Consider the following 16,709-nt stretch of genomic DNA (forward strand, 5'->3'; position numbering starts at 1 on the left):
GGTGGCGCACACCTTTAATCCCAGGACTCAGGAGGCAGAGGCAGGCGGATCTCTGAGTTCAAGACCAGCCTGGTCTACAAGAGTGAGTTCCAGGACAGTCTCCAAAGCCACAGAGAAACCCTGTCTTGAAAAACAAAACAAAACTAGTGATGGTTTTTAAAAACTTTTTTAAAAAGAAACTAGTGTTGGAAGGTGTCCTATACTCGAAGCCTAGGAACTGACATCTGTGAAATTTAACATATCCAAAGTAGAAGAAATGTCATACTAAGATGTATAATTTTAGCCAAAAACCAGTACTAAAGAGAAAAATAGTAAGTGCAGCAAGAGAGAAAGAGGCACATTAAGTGCAGAGGGACAAAGAGTGATTTGTTAGGAGCCACACAAGCCAGAAGACATATTTTAAATACTGAAGAGGAATGACAGACGTTATCATAAATGCTATAACCAATAGATATCCGTTCAAAGTAAGCGTTGCCTTTTACTTTTTATTCCTTGTAATGTGTGCATGTGTACACACTCCAGAGTGCACTCGAAGTCAGAGAACAGCTGGTGGGTCCCAGGGGTTGAACCCAGGTTGCCAGGTTTGGCAGCAAGCACCTTTACTCAGTTAGCTGTCTAGCTAGCCCATGTAAGCTGATAGAATCCCCTGCCAGCAGACAGGTGCTAAAGAAATGCAGCATGTTCTTTAGGCACAAGGACATCAAGTGACAGTCAGTCTGCAAAGGAGTTACGGATGTTCTCATCTCTAAAAGAACATTGACTAAAACAGAACTAAACAAAATATTGTTTTAATGGAACTCATGTAAGAAACAGATGTTTGGTAATCATTAAAGAGAAAACAAAACGGAAGGTCATGCTAACTACTGTCAGGTTCTCCCTTCTATATGTGGTAGTGTAATGCTGTGAACATAGGTTGATAACATTAAAAACCTACACAACTCAAATCCTAGAGCAGTGACTGAAAAAGCAAAAGTATAGTTATAAGTAATAGCCCAGCTAAAGTGCAATTAAAAAATCTAAAAGAAGGGAATTAGATAAAGAAGAAGAAATGCTACAAACATAAAAATGAATGCAGTAGTAGATTTAACCCAACCATATCAGTGTCCAATGAAAATTATCTAGACCATCCCTGTCTCATGGAAATACAGTTTGAGCCATGTACCTTACTTTAAATTGAATAGTAGTAACATTAGATAAAAGAAAAGAAAAAGAACTAAATAAAATAAATGTTTTATTTAACCCAGTTATATCCAAAATATGTCTTTTTTGGTTCAGTTCATATTAAAATATTAATGTTATTTTACTTCCTCTTTGAAGTAGGCTGTAAAATGTGTATGTAAGTTTATATTAGTCATAACTCAAGAAATTAACCTTGGCTAGTTTGAACAAGTATGAATGAAAAAAATAAAGCATTGAGTTTCAAAGTAGAGATTGTCTATAGAAGCATTCTTTCCTGCACTCCTAAGATTGAACCCAGGATGTTTGTGTGTTAGCCATGTGCTCTGTAGTGATTCACACACCAACCATACAAGATCCTATTCTGAATGTAAGGAAATAAAAGTGACTATTACAGTACAAAGTTTATTTTAGGGTGAGGACTGATGATATGCAGCAATTGTAATTTCACAGCAATAGAGGTCAGTTCATCGACAAAGCCTAAGTGCATATATATTTTAGTGACACATTCAAAACATGTGAAGCAAAGCTGATAGAGGAGACAGAGCTGTGCTTGCTGCAGAGATCCCAGCACTCCTCACTCTCTCAGTAGCTGGTGGAATAGGCAGGGACTCAGTGCAGTGTGAAGACTCAGCATGACGGGCATGTTTCTTGCTTTCATGTGTCCTCCAAGAGCCTAGTCTCCAAGTCATTGCTAACAACTAATTTAGATGGATGAACGGAAACTAGCAAGAAGATATATTTGCCCCTTTGGGGGACAGGGGTCTTATACTGATTATTACTGGTTGCTTTCAAAGTAAAATACTGAAATATTAGAATGTGCTATTTGTAACTTAAGCTGGGAAGGAAAGCTCATGGGGAAAATCTCAAATATGAGAAGAGGGAGGAATCAAGGAGAGTCTACATAGCAGACTACAAGCTAACCAGGTGGGCTGCCATTTGTAAGCCTCATCTCTGAAGAGAGATGCCTTTCAGCTTTTCAAAATTGCAATAGACTTGTATATAGAGATGGTATTCCTATTTGATTGGTTGTGGGAAAGCACAAAAGTAAGGCTTTAAGGAAGTACCATGCTCAGTGGATTTTTATGGCAGAATTGAGATCTAGAGCTGGAGTTCATGCTTTTTAGTCAAGAATTCTAACTTTTAGAACACACTATTTAGTGAAAGTTTGGGCATAATATTTACTCAGTAGAACTCCTGCCTACTGTGCACAAGGCCCTGGGTTTTAGCCTCAGCACACACATGCACACACATACACATAATAAAAGGGGCGGGGACAGTGGTCATAGGTGATAATTCTCTCCGGGAAATAGGTAGAGCCTAGTATTGCCTAATAGAGAGGAAACAGCCCACAAAATGTAACCCTGAGAATAAGGTTTTTATAGGGAAGAAATAACCTGTGTGAAAAGGAGAAAAACTAGCAGATGAAGATAAATAGATAAGTGAACATGATAGACCTGCCAGATGTGAAGCATCCATGAGAATGAAGCCACCAGAGTAACTATTGTTTCTAGGATCACACACAGGCTTATCCTTTCCCGTCCTTATGACTGACCTCTGGAATGTTCCCAAACTACCTGTGGTAAACCAAGATCATTTGGAAAGTAGTAGTTATTCTCCATAAATGTAGGTGTCGCCTGCCTGTCGTTTAAGACTTTAGCAGTAATTCCGATCATTTGTTCTTGAACGTACACATGAGGAGACAAAATCATATACAGTAGGGAAGGTGTATTTTCTATATTACTATAGATCTTGACTAGATGGTCTCTGAACCATTAATAATCAAGTGTGGCTATTTTGCTATCTTCTCGTCTCAGTGTCTGCTCAGGAATATTATTGTGCCCATGTCTTCCTAAGCCAAGCAGGTTTCAGAGTAACTGTGAGAGAGTTAAACATCAAGACTTTACTGCTAGCGAATATTTTACTTCTAGATTTGTTGAACAAGAAAAAAAGATACAAATACCAGTGATCTTTATGTCACCCTGTCAACATTCAGGGGAAAAAATCCTTATCTCTCTGCCCACTCTTCATTTGAAAACACACTAGGATTTTTCTGGAGCTGGAGAGATGGCTCAGTGGGAAGCTCTTGCAGAAGACTCAAAATCACTTCCCAGCACCCACTGGACAGCTTACAACCATCTGTAACTCTAATTCCAGGGGATCCACATACAAGTGGTACATAGACATATATTCAGGCAATTTTGTTTTTTAAAAAAGAAAAGACTGTAGAATTTTCCTTTAAAAAGATGCTTCTTTGTGGCGTCGGGCTGGCAGCTTATCAAATAGAATGTAAAAGGAACAAAGACACTGTAAACAGTTTCCTGTCCTCAGACAAGGCTGCATAGACAGCAGATACTCCCAGTCAGGGCTCTTCAGACCGTAGGAAGACGGTTTCTTGGCACCAGCAGGCAAGTGTGCACCAGAAAGGGTGGCAAGTGGTTTTCAGGTGTGCGTTAGTGGCAAGACAAACAGTAAGACACGGGACTGGTGTACTTTAGCCCCTTTTTCAAAGGGGATTTGAGACCTGCTGGACTCAGAGACTCTTGTGTCCTAGACAGTTCTTCAGGAGGGAAGGGAGGGACCTTTGTTTTCATAAAGCAGGGCAAATGTGGCATCACTGCTTCCTTCTCATCTTCACACTGTGATCCCAGCTCTCATTTCTTCTCCGTCCATCTCCAGCCCCCTCTGTGGGATGACATGTAGGACTCTTTGAGTGTCTTACTTTGAGTATGGTTGTATCTTGGCTGAACTATGGCAGTGTTTTTTCACTTGAGAGAGACTTGGATCTAAACTCAGCCTAGATATCAGATTGCAAATTTTCAGCTAATGGGAGGGAATGTTGAGGCCACCAAACTCCCTCTGCTGGGATATAGAGGATATGGAAAGGAACCCATTTTATTCCATAGAGCTAATTAAATTAACTCTTGGCTAGTGGGAAGAAGCCATTTCCCTCCCCATTAAAATGAAAAATAAGAAAAATAAAAAAGCTTGGATGGTGTTGAGACACAGCAATGAAGAAAGAATTCTCTGTTCTTGTCAATCTAGCTTTATAGTTAGTGCTTTCAGGGAGCAAGGGACAGCCTGACTGTCTGCAGAGGTGATAACTGGGGGAGAAATACCTGTGTGGCTCTGTGTTCAACTGTCCTTGCCTCTGTTCTTTCACCTTTCTCTGCAGCCCTTATTGCCTGATAAAGAGTGTAATCTGCCAGCCCCTGCAAAAAAGACTTGACTCTCAGGGACTGTCTGGTTGTCTGCCTGTATACTGTAGTTTTGGGTACAGTAAATAACTACAACGTATGTTTATAATATTTATAATACATGTGTCATATAGATAGCATAGTAGACAAGGTAGAGTCTACCCAGTTCACTGAGAAGTTTATCCATTCCTTTTGGTTAATTTTCTCTCAGTCGAGATTGTACTATCAAGAAATCTGTGCTTGCTGGGCAGGTATGCCTATATTAGTAGATGTTTTCACAAATGGAAATACAGAGAAAGCCTGTCTTGAAAAAACAAAAAAGTGCCTTAAGGGCTGGAGAAAGGGCTCATTGGTAAAAAGCACCTGCTGCTCTTGCAGAGGACCCAGGTTTAGACTCCAGCGCCCATATGGTGGCTCACAACCGTCCATAAACCCAGTTCCAGTGAATCCAACAGGCAAACTGCCCATAATCATCAATATATATGTACGTGTGTGTGCGCGCGTGCGTGCGCCCCCAAGCCTGAATACTTGAGTTTGATTACCTAGAACCCAGAAGGTAGAACGAAAGGACTGACTCCTAAGAGTTGTCCTTTGACCTCCATACTCAAGCTTGTGTGATATGTACGCCCTTGCTCCCTAACTCTAAGCACCTACTAAGGACCATCTCCACAGATCCAATAAGTCACACACACACACTACTTTATGGCAGTTAAATTGAATACATAGATTTGAAAATATCTGATTGTACCTTGATTTTTTTTTCCATTATTAAAAACAACTAAGAACCAGTCAGCTTCAGGACATAAAATTAGCCACAATCTAGGTCCTCTGCTTCCTCGGAGTCTAATTCACAGTAATCAGAGCTGCAGGCAGAACAGTGTGTTCAGTCCTGCCGGGGCACCACCCCCCCCCCGTCACCTTAGAGCCTTTAATGCAGTTTCTCTGAAGCTACCTCTGCATCTGTATCTATAGGCCCTTTCTCTGGTCTAGACCATGCTCAGCTCTGTTCCTGGCGGTGTTCCCTGCTGTTGGACAGTGGCTCACTGCTCTGGCATCCTGGTGTGTAAATATTTGTCAAAGGACAGGGGCATTTTCCCATTCCTCAAAAAACATTCTGAAAAATGTGCCTGTTTTCATAGTCATAGTTCCAAGCTGTGGCTCAGTCGGCCCATTCATTCCTTTCAGTTGACAGACACTGGCCTGGCCTTAGCTAGCCACATAAAGTAAGTATGCCGTAATTTTTGGCCCAGTACTTTTAAGATTTAGTGCCAGGGGGTTCTGGACCTAAAGGAACCACAGACAGCATAGTTACTGTTAGAGAAGACATTGCTTTGACAGAAAGAGTCATGTATCTCTTCTGTCAAGCATTTTACTTTGCCATACTCACACTTGCTATTGAAGGAGTAGTGCAGCCAAGAGACAAGAAAACTAAACATCTGAGAGTCTTTTTGTTCGAGACTTGATGGTTAGGTCTTTAACAGAAAACAGTTTTATACTATATCATGTCTCGCTCCTTAGTGAAATTGCTGTGCTATTGCAGGTGTTTTCTGATTGCTCAGATCTGCTTGAAACCTAAGCAGTGTGCCGCTACAGTGTGGCTGATATGGCTTTGAATGTGGAACCAGATTTTCTCTTTGTACAAAATCAATCATGCCACCTTCAAAGTCTCAAACGGGAGATGTTCCACAGGTTCAAGGCTAGCTTGAGCTGTTTAATGAGTTCAGGCCAGTCTGCTACAGAGTGAGACCCTGTCTCTACAGAGGGAGTGTGAAATGAAGGAGAGAGAAGAGGAAAGGGAAAGTGGAGGGGAGGGGAGGGAGAGAGCAAGGAGAAAAGGACCTGGGGGAAGGAACTGAGCTCAGGCTCCACCTGCTCGGTACAGAAGTGGTACAGTGCCTGTCAGCACACTCCATGTCCTTTTCTCCACAGCCTCTCCTTCCTCCTGCCTCTCCGTTTTCTACAAGTCTGCTAGTGTCTGCCTGTTTGTTCTGCATTTCAGCAGTTAAACTTAGTTGCTTGATACTTTCAGAAGTATGGTTGATAAAACCTCATAAGAAAAAACTGGATATTTTAAATCTTTCTGTTGAGCATTCATTGAGTTGGTTGGGTTTCAAAACATACATAAGCAGTTGTAAATGGCATATTGTTATTCAGTGTAATAGCTGCTCTTTCCCCCGTCATGCTGCTTTTCTGACTGTTCTACTGTATAATGTCTTTCTGCAGATCATCAATTTCTACATGAATATGCTAATGGAGCGCAGTAAAGAGAAGGGATTTCCGAGCGTGCATGCATTTAATACTTTTTTCTTCACTAAGTTAAAAACAGCTGGTTATCAGGCGGTGAAACGTTGGACAAAGAAAGTGGATGTGTTTTCTGTTGACATTCTTCTGGTGCCCATTCACTTGGGCGTGCACTGGTGTCTTGCTGTGAGTAACTCCTTTATTTTTGACGACATGAAAGAGAAACCCACAAAGACAACATGGAAGGTCATGATTTCTCATCTTTGCTTGATTATAGGGGAAAGTAGGATTTAATAGGGGTAACTTGGCTAAGAGTCAGGTAAATGAGTGAATTTCCTTCTATCAGAGTAGGAGATGCTTAAGATTAGCAGCTGTAGGCCAGCTACCAGCCTCAGCATAAGACAAGGGGAAGCATGTTTGTGATGCTGCCAAATCCAGCTCTGGCCGCTACTTCCTGCCTAGCCTTGAATTTCTTTGTGTGTTTTTATGATTCTGGGAGCATGAATACATTAATGTTAATAAAAGTTATTGCATATTCTGTTTTGAATTACTTTTAAAAAATATCAATCAAAAAAGAAAGTAGCAGTCTGGTAGTGGCAGTGCACGCCTTTAATCCCAGCAGAGGCAGGAGGATTTCTGTGAGTTCGAGGCCAGCCTGGTCTACTGAGCGAGTTCCAGGACAGCTAAAGCTGTTGTTATACAGAGAGACCCTATCTCAAAAAAAGGGGGGGGAGTGCAGCGCAGGGTGGGGGGGGGCCAAGATTAAAGACAAACCCAGAATCTTGTCATCTTTCTTAAGCTGTGGGAATGATCTTGAGATAGTTAACTACTTTTCTTTGAATCATGTGTTGTTAATCATGGAAAACTGAGCTGTAGAAAAGTATTTCAGAACAATTACTAGGCCCTCCAGTTGATTAGCCCGCAGCATCACTCTACATAAATAATCCACTTGTTACTAAGATAATATAATACAAACATCCCCAGCTTCTCACAGTGTCACAAAAAGCTGGAGAGGAAAAACTGATGCTATAGCAGTGTCCTCACTGCTTTGTTTTGTCCCCAGGTCATAGACTTTAGAAAGAAGAGTGTCACCTACTACGATTCTATGGGTGGAATAAACAATGAAGCCTGCAGGATCCTCTTGTAAGTTGAATTGAGGGCAGATGGCAGGTTGTTGCTTCCTCTGTCTTTCCAGCAGTAAACTCAGCTGTCTGATCCCTTCAGAAATGTAATGACACCGTCATATCTCGTATAACTGCATATTTTAAAATTCAAGTAAAGTTTAGCAATATACTACGGCACTATGTATTAGTAAGGGCAATTGCTGTCTTGACACACTAAAACAGAGTAACTATATACATAGAGATTAAGTCAACAGAACTCATTTAATTCAGCTTTCTGAAATTTTGCATGAAAAAATCAAGTCCCACAGAGGTGACTTTGGTTTGCTTGGGCCTTAATACTTAATGAGTGGCTCATTTGGAGATTAGAATGCAAGTCTCTTGTACCCTACTTGCTTCTCTTTCTAAAACACCTATTTTTTGCTATGCACCTGGCATATGGCCAGGGGGGAGTAGGTTCCTAAAAAGTGAGCATTTAAAACTTCAAAAGAATGCTCTTGGGCTAGGGAGAGGCTCGGAGTTTAAAGGTCTTGCTACATAAACATGAGGACCAATATTTTGGATCCCTAGGACTCACATCAGTGATATGTGGGCATGGCTTCATCTGAACTCTGGCCTTGGAAGGCAGAACAAACTGGCTAGCAAGGCTGGTAGTATCAGTGAGCTTTGGATTTGATTGAGAGACCCTGTCTCAATGAATAAGGTTGGGGAGTGATCAAGGATGACTCCTCATCACTCTGGCTTCCACATGTACACCATACATGTATTCATGCCCACATGTGTGTGAACACATGAACATACTGCACACAATCACCCTACAACACATACACAGCTGATACATACCCTGATACTGCTAGAGACACTTTTAATAATTCATATAATTTAATAATAAATTATCCATTAGATTGAAGACTCTAAAAGGACCATGCAAACCAAGAGAAATATTTAAAAATTGTTGTCTAGGAAGATTAGTAGAATGAAGAACTTTGGTTGAAGACTATTACTATCATGAAATCAGAAGCAAACATCCTGGCCCTCCTGGGTTGGCAAAGTGGGCTGCTGGAGGGAGTTTCATGTGTTGACTTCCAAGGATTGCCAGCCCCATTCTGTGGGTGGCAGCTGCCATTAGCACTCCACACAGCTCATCTCATTCTCTTCTGATGCCTTAGGCAATACCTAAAGCAAGAAAGTGTTGACAAGAAAAGGAAAGAGTTTGACACCAATGGCTGGCAGCTCTTCAGCAAGAAAAGCCAGGTATATTTCTTGTTCATCTCGTATAAATCCTTAAAAATATGGGTGTGGAGAGGAGAGGGTTTTATCTGCTGTTTGATTTAGCTTTCTAGCTTCATGCAAGCCTGACTTGAGCTCTGTCTGATTCCTCGAGGAAGGTGAATCATTTTGGGGAAAGCTCATAACATGTTTCTTGTGTGAAACTGTTTTCTAAGTGCCAGGCTGTTTTGCTGACTTTCTTACTCCTGTGAAGAATACTTGACTATTTGATGCTTAGTGGGAGGACCAGTTTCTACACCCTTAGGTATCATGAAAATCTGCGATAGTTCCCCCATGTGATTGATATGAAGTAAAACAGAAAGGAGAGACTGAAATACTACTTTTTTAAAGAAGAAAACATCCTACCCTTAAACTTTTCTTTAGTGCCTTAAATAGCAGACCCAAGGTCATATGTTCAAAATTTAGGGAAATGGTGCAAAATTGATAAAGAAGCTTGCAAAAAAAATAGTATGTTGTTTGTCTTTTAGGAAATTCCACAGCAGATGAATGGAAGTGACTGTGGGATGTTTGCTTGCAAATATGCTGACTGTATTACCAAAGACAGACCAATCAACTTCACACAGGTGAGGTGGGCCTTGAGGATGGAGCCTAGGCACCTGATACCCAAGCTGTCCATAGCTGCCTTTCTTTCTGTTTTGTGGCCTCTGCCGTACCTTTGAATGCTTCAGGATGTGTCTCATAATACTGTTCACTGTCTATAACACTGCACCAAAGAAGACAGTGATGGTCCACATCCTGGGTTACCATGTGTCACATATGATGGTGAGTGAGTTTCAGTTAAAAAGAAAGCTTTATTCTCTATTCTCTGTCCATCTCCTCCACCTACCTATAATCTTAGAGGAAACACAAACTGGAACCAGAGACAGCATTCTTTAATTCGCCTCAATTTAGCATTCAGGTTTTGAATAGACCCTGTCTTTAATTAAGGTGTTTATTGCCTTGAAGACACACAATGACCACAACAACTCTTAGAAGGAAAACATTTAACTGAGATGTTCAGTCCATTATCATTGTGGTGAGGAGCATGACAGCATGCTGGAGGGGCAGCTGGGAGTCCTGCATCCTGCCGGCAACAGGAAGATGACTGAAAGTTGCACTGAGGAAAGCTTGGACAAAAGAGGTCTCGAAGTCCACCTCCACAGTGGCCCACTTCCTCCAACAAGGTCACACCTCCTAATAGTGCTAACAGTGCTACTCCCTTAGAGGGCCTCTTTTTTTAAACAGCACATACCCAACTTAATCTCCTCATGTGCTTTGTAACAACACCCATCTTTGTCCCCTTTCTCAGGGCAGCTGGCCAGTTTCATCTTAGCAGGTCATTTTTCTATATATTGTCTTAAACCAAAGATGATTGAGACTAGAAAGTATTATGATTTCTTTTGATATGTTTTCTACTTTGCTTCTATTTGAATTAAGTATGGCCTTTTCTAGATTTTGTCTGAACCGGGGCTTCTTAAACTTGTCCTCTTGCTGAGGCTAGAGAGATGGCTTGGTGGTTTAAGAGCATCTGCTGCTCTCTCTTCCAAAGGGCCCGGGGTTCAGTTCTTGGCGCCCACATGGCCATTCATACACATCCACTAGTAACTACCATTCCAGAAGATCTGCCACCCTCTCCTGGCTTTCACAGGTATCACCACATGCTCATGGAGCACGGACAACCGTGCAGGGAGAACATTGATACAGACAAAATAAATCTTTAAAAAGAAGTAAGAGCTTACGATATGTTTTCACCCAAGAAGTTTTTGCACAGCCCTAGATATATAGATGTATTAAATGGATAAATGGAACCGATAATAAATCAAAGAATTTGTTTTAAGACAGTTCTCTAGTATACATGTAATTTTACGGTTGATTAAAGACAAAATCGAGTTTGCACACAAATGAAATGGATGTTCTTGTTTTTACATAAAGAATTGAAGTTGGCTGAATCTTTGCACATCTTCATTGTTTTTCAGAGTTGATTTAATAGTTTGGTTTTATTCTCAGCAGTGCTGAGAATGCTGCTGCACAGACATAGTAACCAATAGCTAAAGTAAGAGTCAAAGTCAAACAGCAATTACAAAAAAGGCTCCTTTTTTCAGTTTGGGGGAAGGGAACAGCATGCGTGTGGAGGTCAGAGACAACTCGTGGCAGTTGTTTCTCCTCTACCATGAGAGTCCCCAAGATGAGACTCATATGTTATACACTCAGAGTCATGCAACACAGGGGGCTCTGCTCAGAGCACCTGGGATTCATTGTACATGTGACCCGGAACTCTTTTTTGTACATGGTGTGTACAGAAACCCTTTACTGTTCTCAGAGTTTTCACGGTGCCCATATTCAGGTACATATTCAGGTGCTCGTATGGGACACAGCCCAGAGTTTAAAAAACTCTTCGGAAAACTGGGCATGGTGGCACATGCCTTTAATCTCAGTAGTTAGAGGCAGAAGCAGCCTAATCTCTCAGAGGACAGCCTGGTCAACACAAGAGTTCCAGGTCACCCAGGGCTACATAGTGAGAGCCTGTCTCAAACAAAACAAAAGTAAAAACTGAGACAGTGGGATCTAGACCAACCTGAGGTAATGGTTGAAGTGTTCTTAGTTCTTCTCCGAGAGAGCACTTCACATTTTCAGGCCTTAGTCTCTTCACCATGAGGCGCTGTTCTCAGGGTTTTTGGAGTCATTTGGGCATAGCCTGAAGACACCAAATGATGCCCACTATAACTCCTGGAGGCTACAGAGTAGTAGAAAGGAGCAGTGAGAAGAAAAGGCTACATGTAACCCTGAACGAGCAGTTTGAGAGACCAGAAATGAGTCTGTTGGTTGAAAACCTTAAGAAAAGGGGAAATATGGAGAAAGGAGTATAGTACCTACAAATGTGAAAGTGAAGAGTGTGTCTATGTTCCTGCAGCAACACATGCCATATTTCCGGAAGCGAATGGTCTGGGAGATCCTCCACCGGAAGCTCTTGTGAAGACTGTGTCAGAGAGCAGACATGACAGTGTGGGGGACCAGCCCTTTGCGTCTGCAGCCAGAGACCTTGGGACAGCTGCCCCTCGCCCTGCTGGTGTGCCACCCTTGACCCTGGAGCAGCCCAGGCGAGACGCACTCACAAGCACATCTGCCTTTCCTTTTGTATCTCAGATACTATTTTTGCAAAGAAACTTCGGTGCTGTGAAAGGGGTGAGGGACATCCCTAAGCTGGAGAGAGACTGCTTTTCACCTCAGCTCTGCCATCTTGTTTCCAAAGGGCTCCAGCCTCACTGAGTCCCTAACTAGGAGCCCAAGGAAAACTTGAGAAGAATCTTGGCTTCTTATAAACTCTTGTTGCTAGGCCTTACCAAGAAGTAGGAAAGGGCATGGACAGCAGGTAGACTAAAAACCACCAGCACGTAGACATACACATGATTCCCAAGATGCAGAGTTAGGAATGGGACTATAAACTGGACTTTGAGGCACGAGCTTAAGCCCCCTCCTCCAGAACCCTTCCTATTTATATGCCCTGATGTGAAACCCAACTGCTTCTCCTCAAAGCTGTTTTATCACTGGCAGTGTCATCCCATTCTGAGCCCAGTGCACACATCCTGGCAGACCCTAAAGTCACAAGCAGGCCTTCCCTTACAAGCAGGGGTTTGCATGTGCTAGCGCATGTGCTGTGGGGAGGACCTACCCCGACATGCTGAGTGCAGCAGCAGGGCCCCCACCTCACGGTTGCCTGCTTCTGACCAAGAAGAAAAGAAGGGCCTCGGGCTTTAGCATCAAGTACCAGAGTTGGATAAATACAGGTCTAGGTGGTCTGTGGCTGGTTAGTTTAAATGTTTCTAACCACAGAGAATTTTATATACATATATATCTATCTATATGTGTGTATACATTCATATATGTATACACACACATGTGAAATATATATTTCACAGGGATATGCTTTTAAAAGAAAAGAAAGACTGAATGTGTTCACCATTTAGTCTGTAGGTTTATTTTCATCTTTCAAATTCCAGCACACAGTGATCCCAACAACTGCTACATATCAGGTGTTTGTAGACTTCCTAAGAATATTTTGAGAGTTGGATGAATTTTGGCTTAGGAGTAAGTGTTACCAAGGTAAACAGCATTTTCAGCTTAAAAAAAAAAAAAAGGTATGTGTGGGGGTAGAGTTTAGATTGGTAAGCTATTCCTTTTGTTCTTTGTAGCATCTCCCACCCTCTGAGAGCTCCTAAGGGTTAGATGGTGAGATGATCCAATGCCAGTGTCATTTTGTACTTAGGTTCCAGACAGGAACATTTTATACTTTTTCTGTATTGTAATAGGTAGTTTTATATAAACTCTCTTCTCCTCTCCCCTTGTGCCCATCCTTTCCAGCATTGTGCTTTCTCCTCGGCTTATTGGAAAATTTTACTCTGTTTTATACCAAGCTTGTTTAGTACATTTTTCTATGTTTTACCACAGGTTACAATTTGAAAACAACAACTATTTTTTTTAATATTCCATTGTTAAACTGAATGTTACCGTCTCCACTCCAACGACCAGTGTTCTTCCTCTTCCTTTGTTCCCTGCATGCTGGAGGAAGAGACCGCTTTGTACATTTATGTCTCCTTCTTGCTACTCCTCTTCTCCTCCATCTTCCCTCCCTTTCCTTTTCCTTTGATTTTCTATAGGAAATAAATAGCTTTCTGTATATGAGTTGCTGGGACCTTTCACACTCTCCTTTAGAAAACTGTGGCATGCAGACTCATTGTCAGACTCCTAGATAGTATATGATTCTCTGTATGTAAGTGACAGCTTACTTGGTGGCACTTTGGACTATTGATAAAAGACAAGCTTTTCAGACTTTGCCCACTATTATCTGGAGCTCTTCAAAGATAGTTTTCTATGTTTATTGTTTGTTTCTTTAGACAATATCTGTTTTATCTTCCTCAGAGACTTTTTGTATGGACCAAAGCAACAGATATTTATTGCCATGTATTTCAGAATATGAAACATGCAACAAAAGCACTTTGCAAAATATGTAAGGAATTCTTGAGCCTGTCTGAGGTCGGCTCCCTTTCTCTAATGCAGTTTAAGTGTGTACCAGGTAAAAGCTAGTGATCCCAAGGCCACTGTCCATCCCAGGACTAATAAGAGTAGACAGAGGAGACAGGGTGATTAAATGGGAATCATGTACAGACTTGTATAGTAAGCCATTCTTAGAGATCAGAGCAAGTACCTGGAAACTTCCTTAATTCAAGAGTGAACTTTGATGACAAAGACTGAAGATGATGTTTCTGTATTCTGTAGTCAAGGGTATGCTACCAGTATCTATTTAATGTGCTTTAAACTAAATGTGCCTGTTGTTTTCCTTCTTTTGATCTCCTTTCCCCAGGTTCAATGCTTATAACCATCTACCCTCCCCTAAAAAAGGAATATTTGAAGGATGATAAGCATTACATGGCAGTTACAGACACTTCAACAAAAAACACAGTCCCAGCTGTTATCCCTGGACTGCATATGCAGAAAATAGGACGTGTTTCTGCCCTTTTGAGAATACGTGGTATGGTGTATGGAAGATAGTTACATCCTGTTGATCACTTGAGACCCACTGTGACTCCCAGGAGTCCTGAGTAGTGTTCCATGTAAGTGTTTCTCCATCGTACAGCCTAGAGACTTGCCATCAGAGTTCACTCTTCTAGATAGGTGTGGTTCCTTGTGATACCAGGTTCTGTTCTCTAGCCAGTGTCATCACACTAGCCTCTTCTGCTCACTGTCCTCAGCACTGGTAGCTCTAGTGTCCTAGTGGTTTAAGGGTAGAAAAGATAACCTGGCAAAACATTTCCACCCACCCCACCCATAGTCTGCCTGTCATCACCACCTGGTTTTACACGTCCCACGGCACAGTCACTCGTGGGTCTTAAGGAGAAGATTCGTTCAAGAGCTTCATTGTTTTCAGAATTCCTAACCTCCAATCTTTCTCTGCCATCCTCCAAGCTCTGAAAAATGTCAGAGTAACAAGTAACTAGCACTCGGTTGTTTTGATTTTCCTTGCTCTGCCTGCATGGCCGAGGCTATACAGAGTAAAATGCTTTCAAGTTGAAGTTGAAGATCAGTGTGAACACTGGCTTGGTTGTAGAATTAACATCTACATCAGAACCTTGCTAAATATAACATACCTAGATGCAGGCTTTTCTTCCTTCTAAGCTGAGGAGTAGCCATCAGTTATTTTTTACTTCTAGGGATTATCTTATTCTTGACAGAACCCAACTGCTAGCAGAGGTGAGTGGGAGAGCGGTACCCAGAAGCCCAGACTCCCTTCTGCTCAGACACCCTCATTCAGTTTAGTCCTTTCTTAAGCACCTACTAAGTACACACACCCAAGTCTGATCTTAAAGCCCTCTCTGGTCACATTATCTTAAAATCTCTTGTCTGGACTTCTGTAGCCCTAATGAGGGAATGGGATAACTTCCCTGTTTGCCTTCGGATGTGGACCAAAGCATGGAGCTGTCACAGCCAGGGGAATGGGTTGATGCTGTTTTTCTAATCAAGAGTGCAAGCCTCTGTGTTCTGGTCTGCCAAGGATTTGGCAGGGCTCACTCTCTGAGCCATTAGAACAATTGTGTTATAAGGATGCGAGGAAGGATTGCTATTCCTCATCACTTCCAAGTGCTGGAGTCCCAGAGGTTCTTTTAGATCTCAAACAGTGCTCCACTTGGCCTCTAGCAGAAGCACCTTCCTCCTCATCAACTGAGCGTGCTGCCAATTGGGGTTCTCAGGCTCTACCCCAAGAGGCTTATGAGAACATCTTTTACCCCTTTGAGTAGGTTTCTCCTCCATCCTTTATTGACAGTGGTATCCCTTGCACATTCAGATGATGGGTAGCTCTCTCTGTCTTGCCGCCTAAAGGCACTTCCTTAACTGAAACACAGGGAATCCTTGTTGGGGTATTTCCTAAATGTGAGGCCAAGCTCTGGACTTAAGAGCCCTGAAATGGGGAGAAAAGATGGTTTGACCAAGGAATAAAAGCCACTTGTCCTCAGGGCTTTACAGTCTATACATTTACAGTTTGCTCGATGGGGGAGGCTAAGCAAACAGAAATGTACCTTGTCATTAGTGCGTAGTTGAGAAAGAAGCTGACATGAAGGCAAGGGCTGGGGATGTGTCAGGGTATTGCCTTTTCTGTGTATGTCACTCCCATTTGGGGGTTGGTTTTTTTGTTTTGTTTTTTTAATCGACTTATTTAAAATAAATTCTGTGGATTTTGCTTCTGTGCTTTGACTGGGGACTCTGGGCTCAATAATATATTTGTCAGAGACTGTGAGACTGTTTCTGTCTCCTCTCATATATGAGATTGTGTGTGTGTGTGTGTGTGTGTGTGAGAGAGAGTGTACACATATGCGTATACGTTACATAGATAGATATCCCCTAACTATCTGCTGATCCAAACTAGACCAGTGATTGGATCCTCACTGTGGTCTGGATTTCTGAATCCACCCCTTAACCAGGAGACTGAATACTGTTCATTCATTCATTTCATTCCACATACCTGGAAGTGAAGCCTGCAACACAAATAACATGCAAATCTGTGGCTTTCTGGTGCTTTCAGAAACTAAGCCTGTCTGTAGAGGCTGCCAGAGAGCTCTCTCGAGGCCAAGTGCAGCAGTCGGGACTCCAGACCACTCTGCTAACTGCACCTTTGTCTCCTTGCTTTCCTGCATGCCTTTCTTACCTCTCAGTG

The 16,709-nt window shown here is 42.0% G+C and overlaps 1 protein-coding gene across 8 annotated transcripts in view; it reads left to right on the forward strand.

Annotated features, from left to right (window-relative positions):
- Positions 1-16,249, forward strand: part of Senp1 (SUMO specific peptidase 1) — a 51,744-nt gene extending 35,495 nt beyond the window's left edge. For 7 of the 8 annotated variants that reach the window (XM_013111194.3, XM_021225506.2, XM_021225505.2 and 4 more), the window contains 5 exons: positions 6,597-6,800; positions 7,678-7,757; positions 8,905-8,989; positions 9,493-9,588; positions 11,916-16,249. In XM_013111194.3, the coding sequence (XP_012966648.1) occupies positions 6,597-6,800; positions 7,678-7,757; positions 8,905-8,989; positions 9,493-9,588; positions 11,916-11,978 (528 nt within the window). In that variant the 3' untranslated portion in view covers positions 11,979-16,249. Of the gene's footprint in view, positions 1-6,596; positions 6,801-7,677; positions 7,758-8,904; positions 8,990-9,492; positions 9,589-9,952; positions 10,846-11,915 lie in introns of those variants that run through there. The other variant, XM_021225504.2, reaches the window with a different exon arrangement.
- Positions 16,250-16,709: the final 460 nt, after the last annotated feature.

The sequence above is a fragment of the Mesocricetus auratus genome, unplaced genomic scaffold, assembly GCF_017639785.1.
Source record: "Mesocricetus auratus isolate SY011 unplaced genomic scaffold, BCM_Maur_2.0 Super-Scaffold_100010, whole genome shotgun sequence".
Lineage (NCBI taxonomy): Eukaryota > Metazoa > Chordata > Mammalia > Rodentia > Cricetidae > Mesocricetus > Mesocricetus auratus.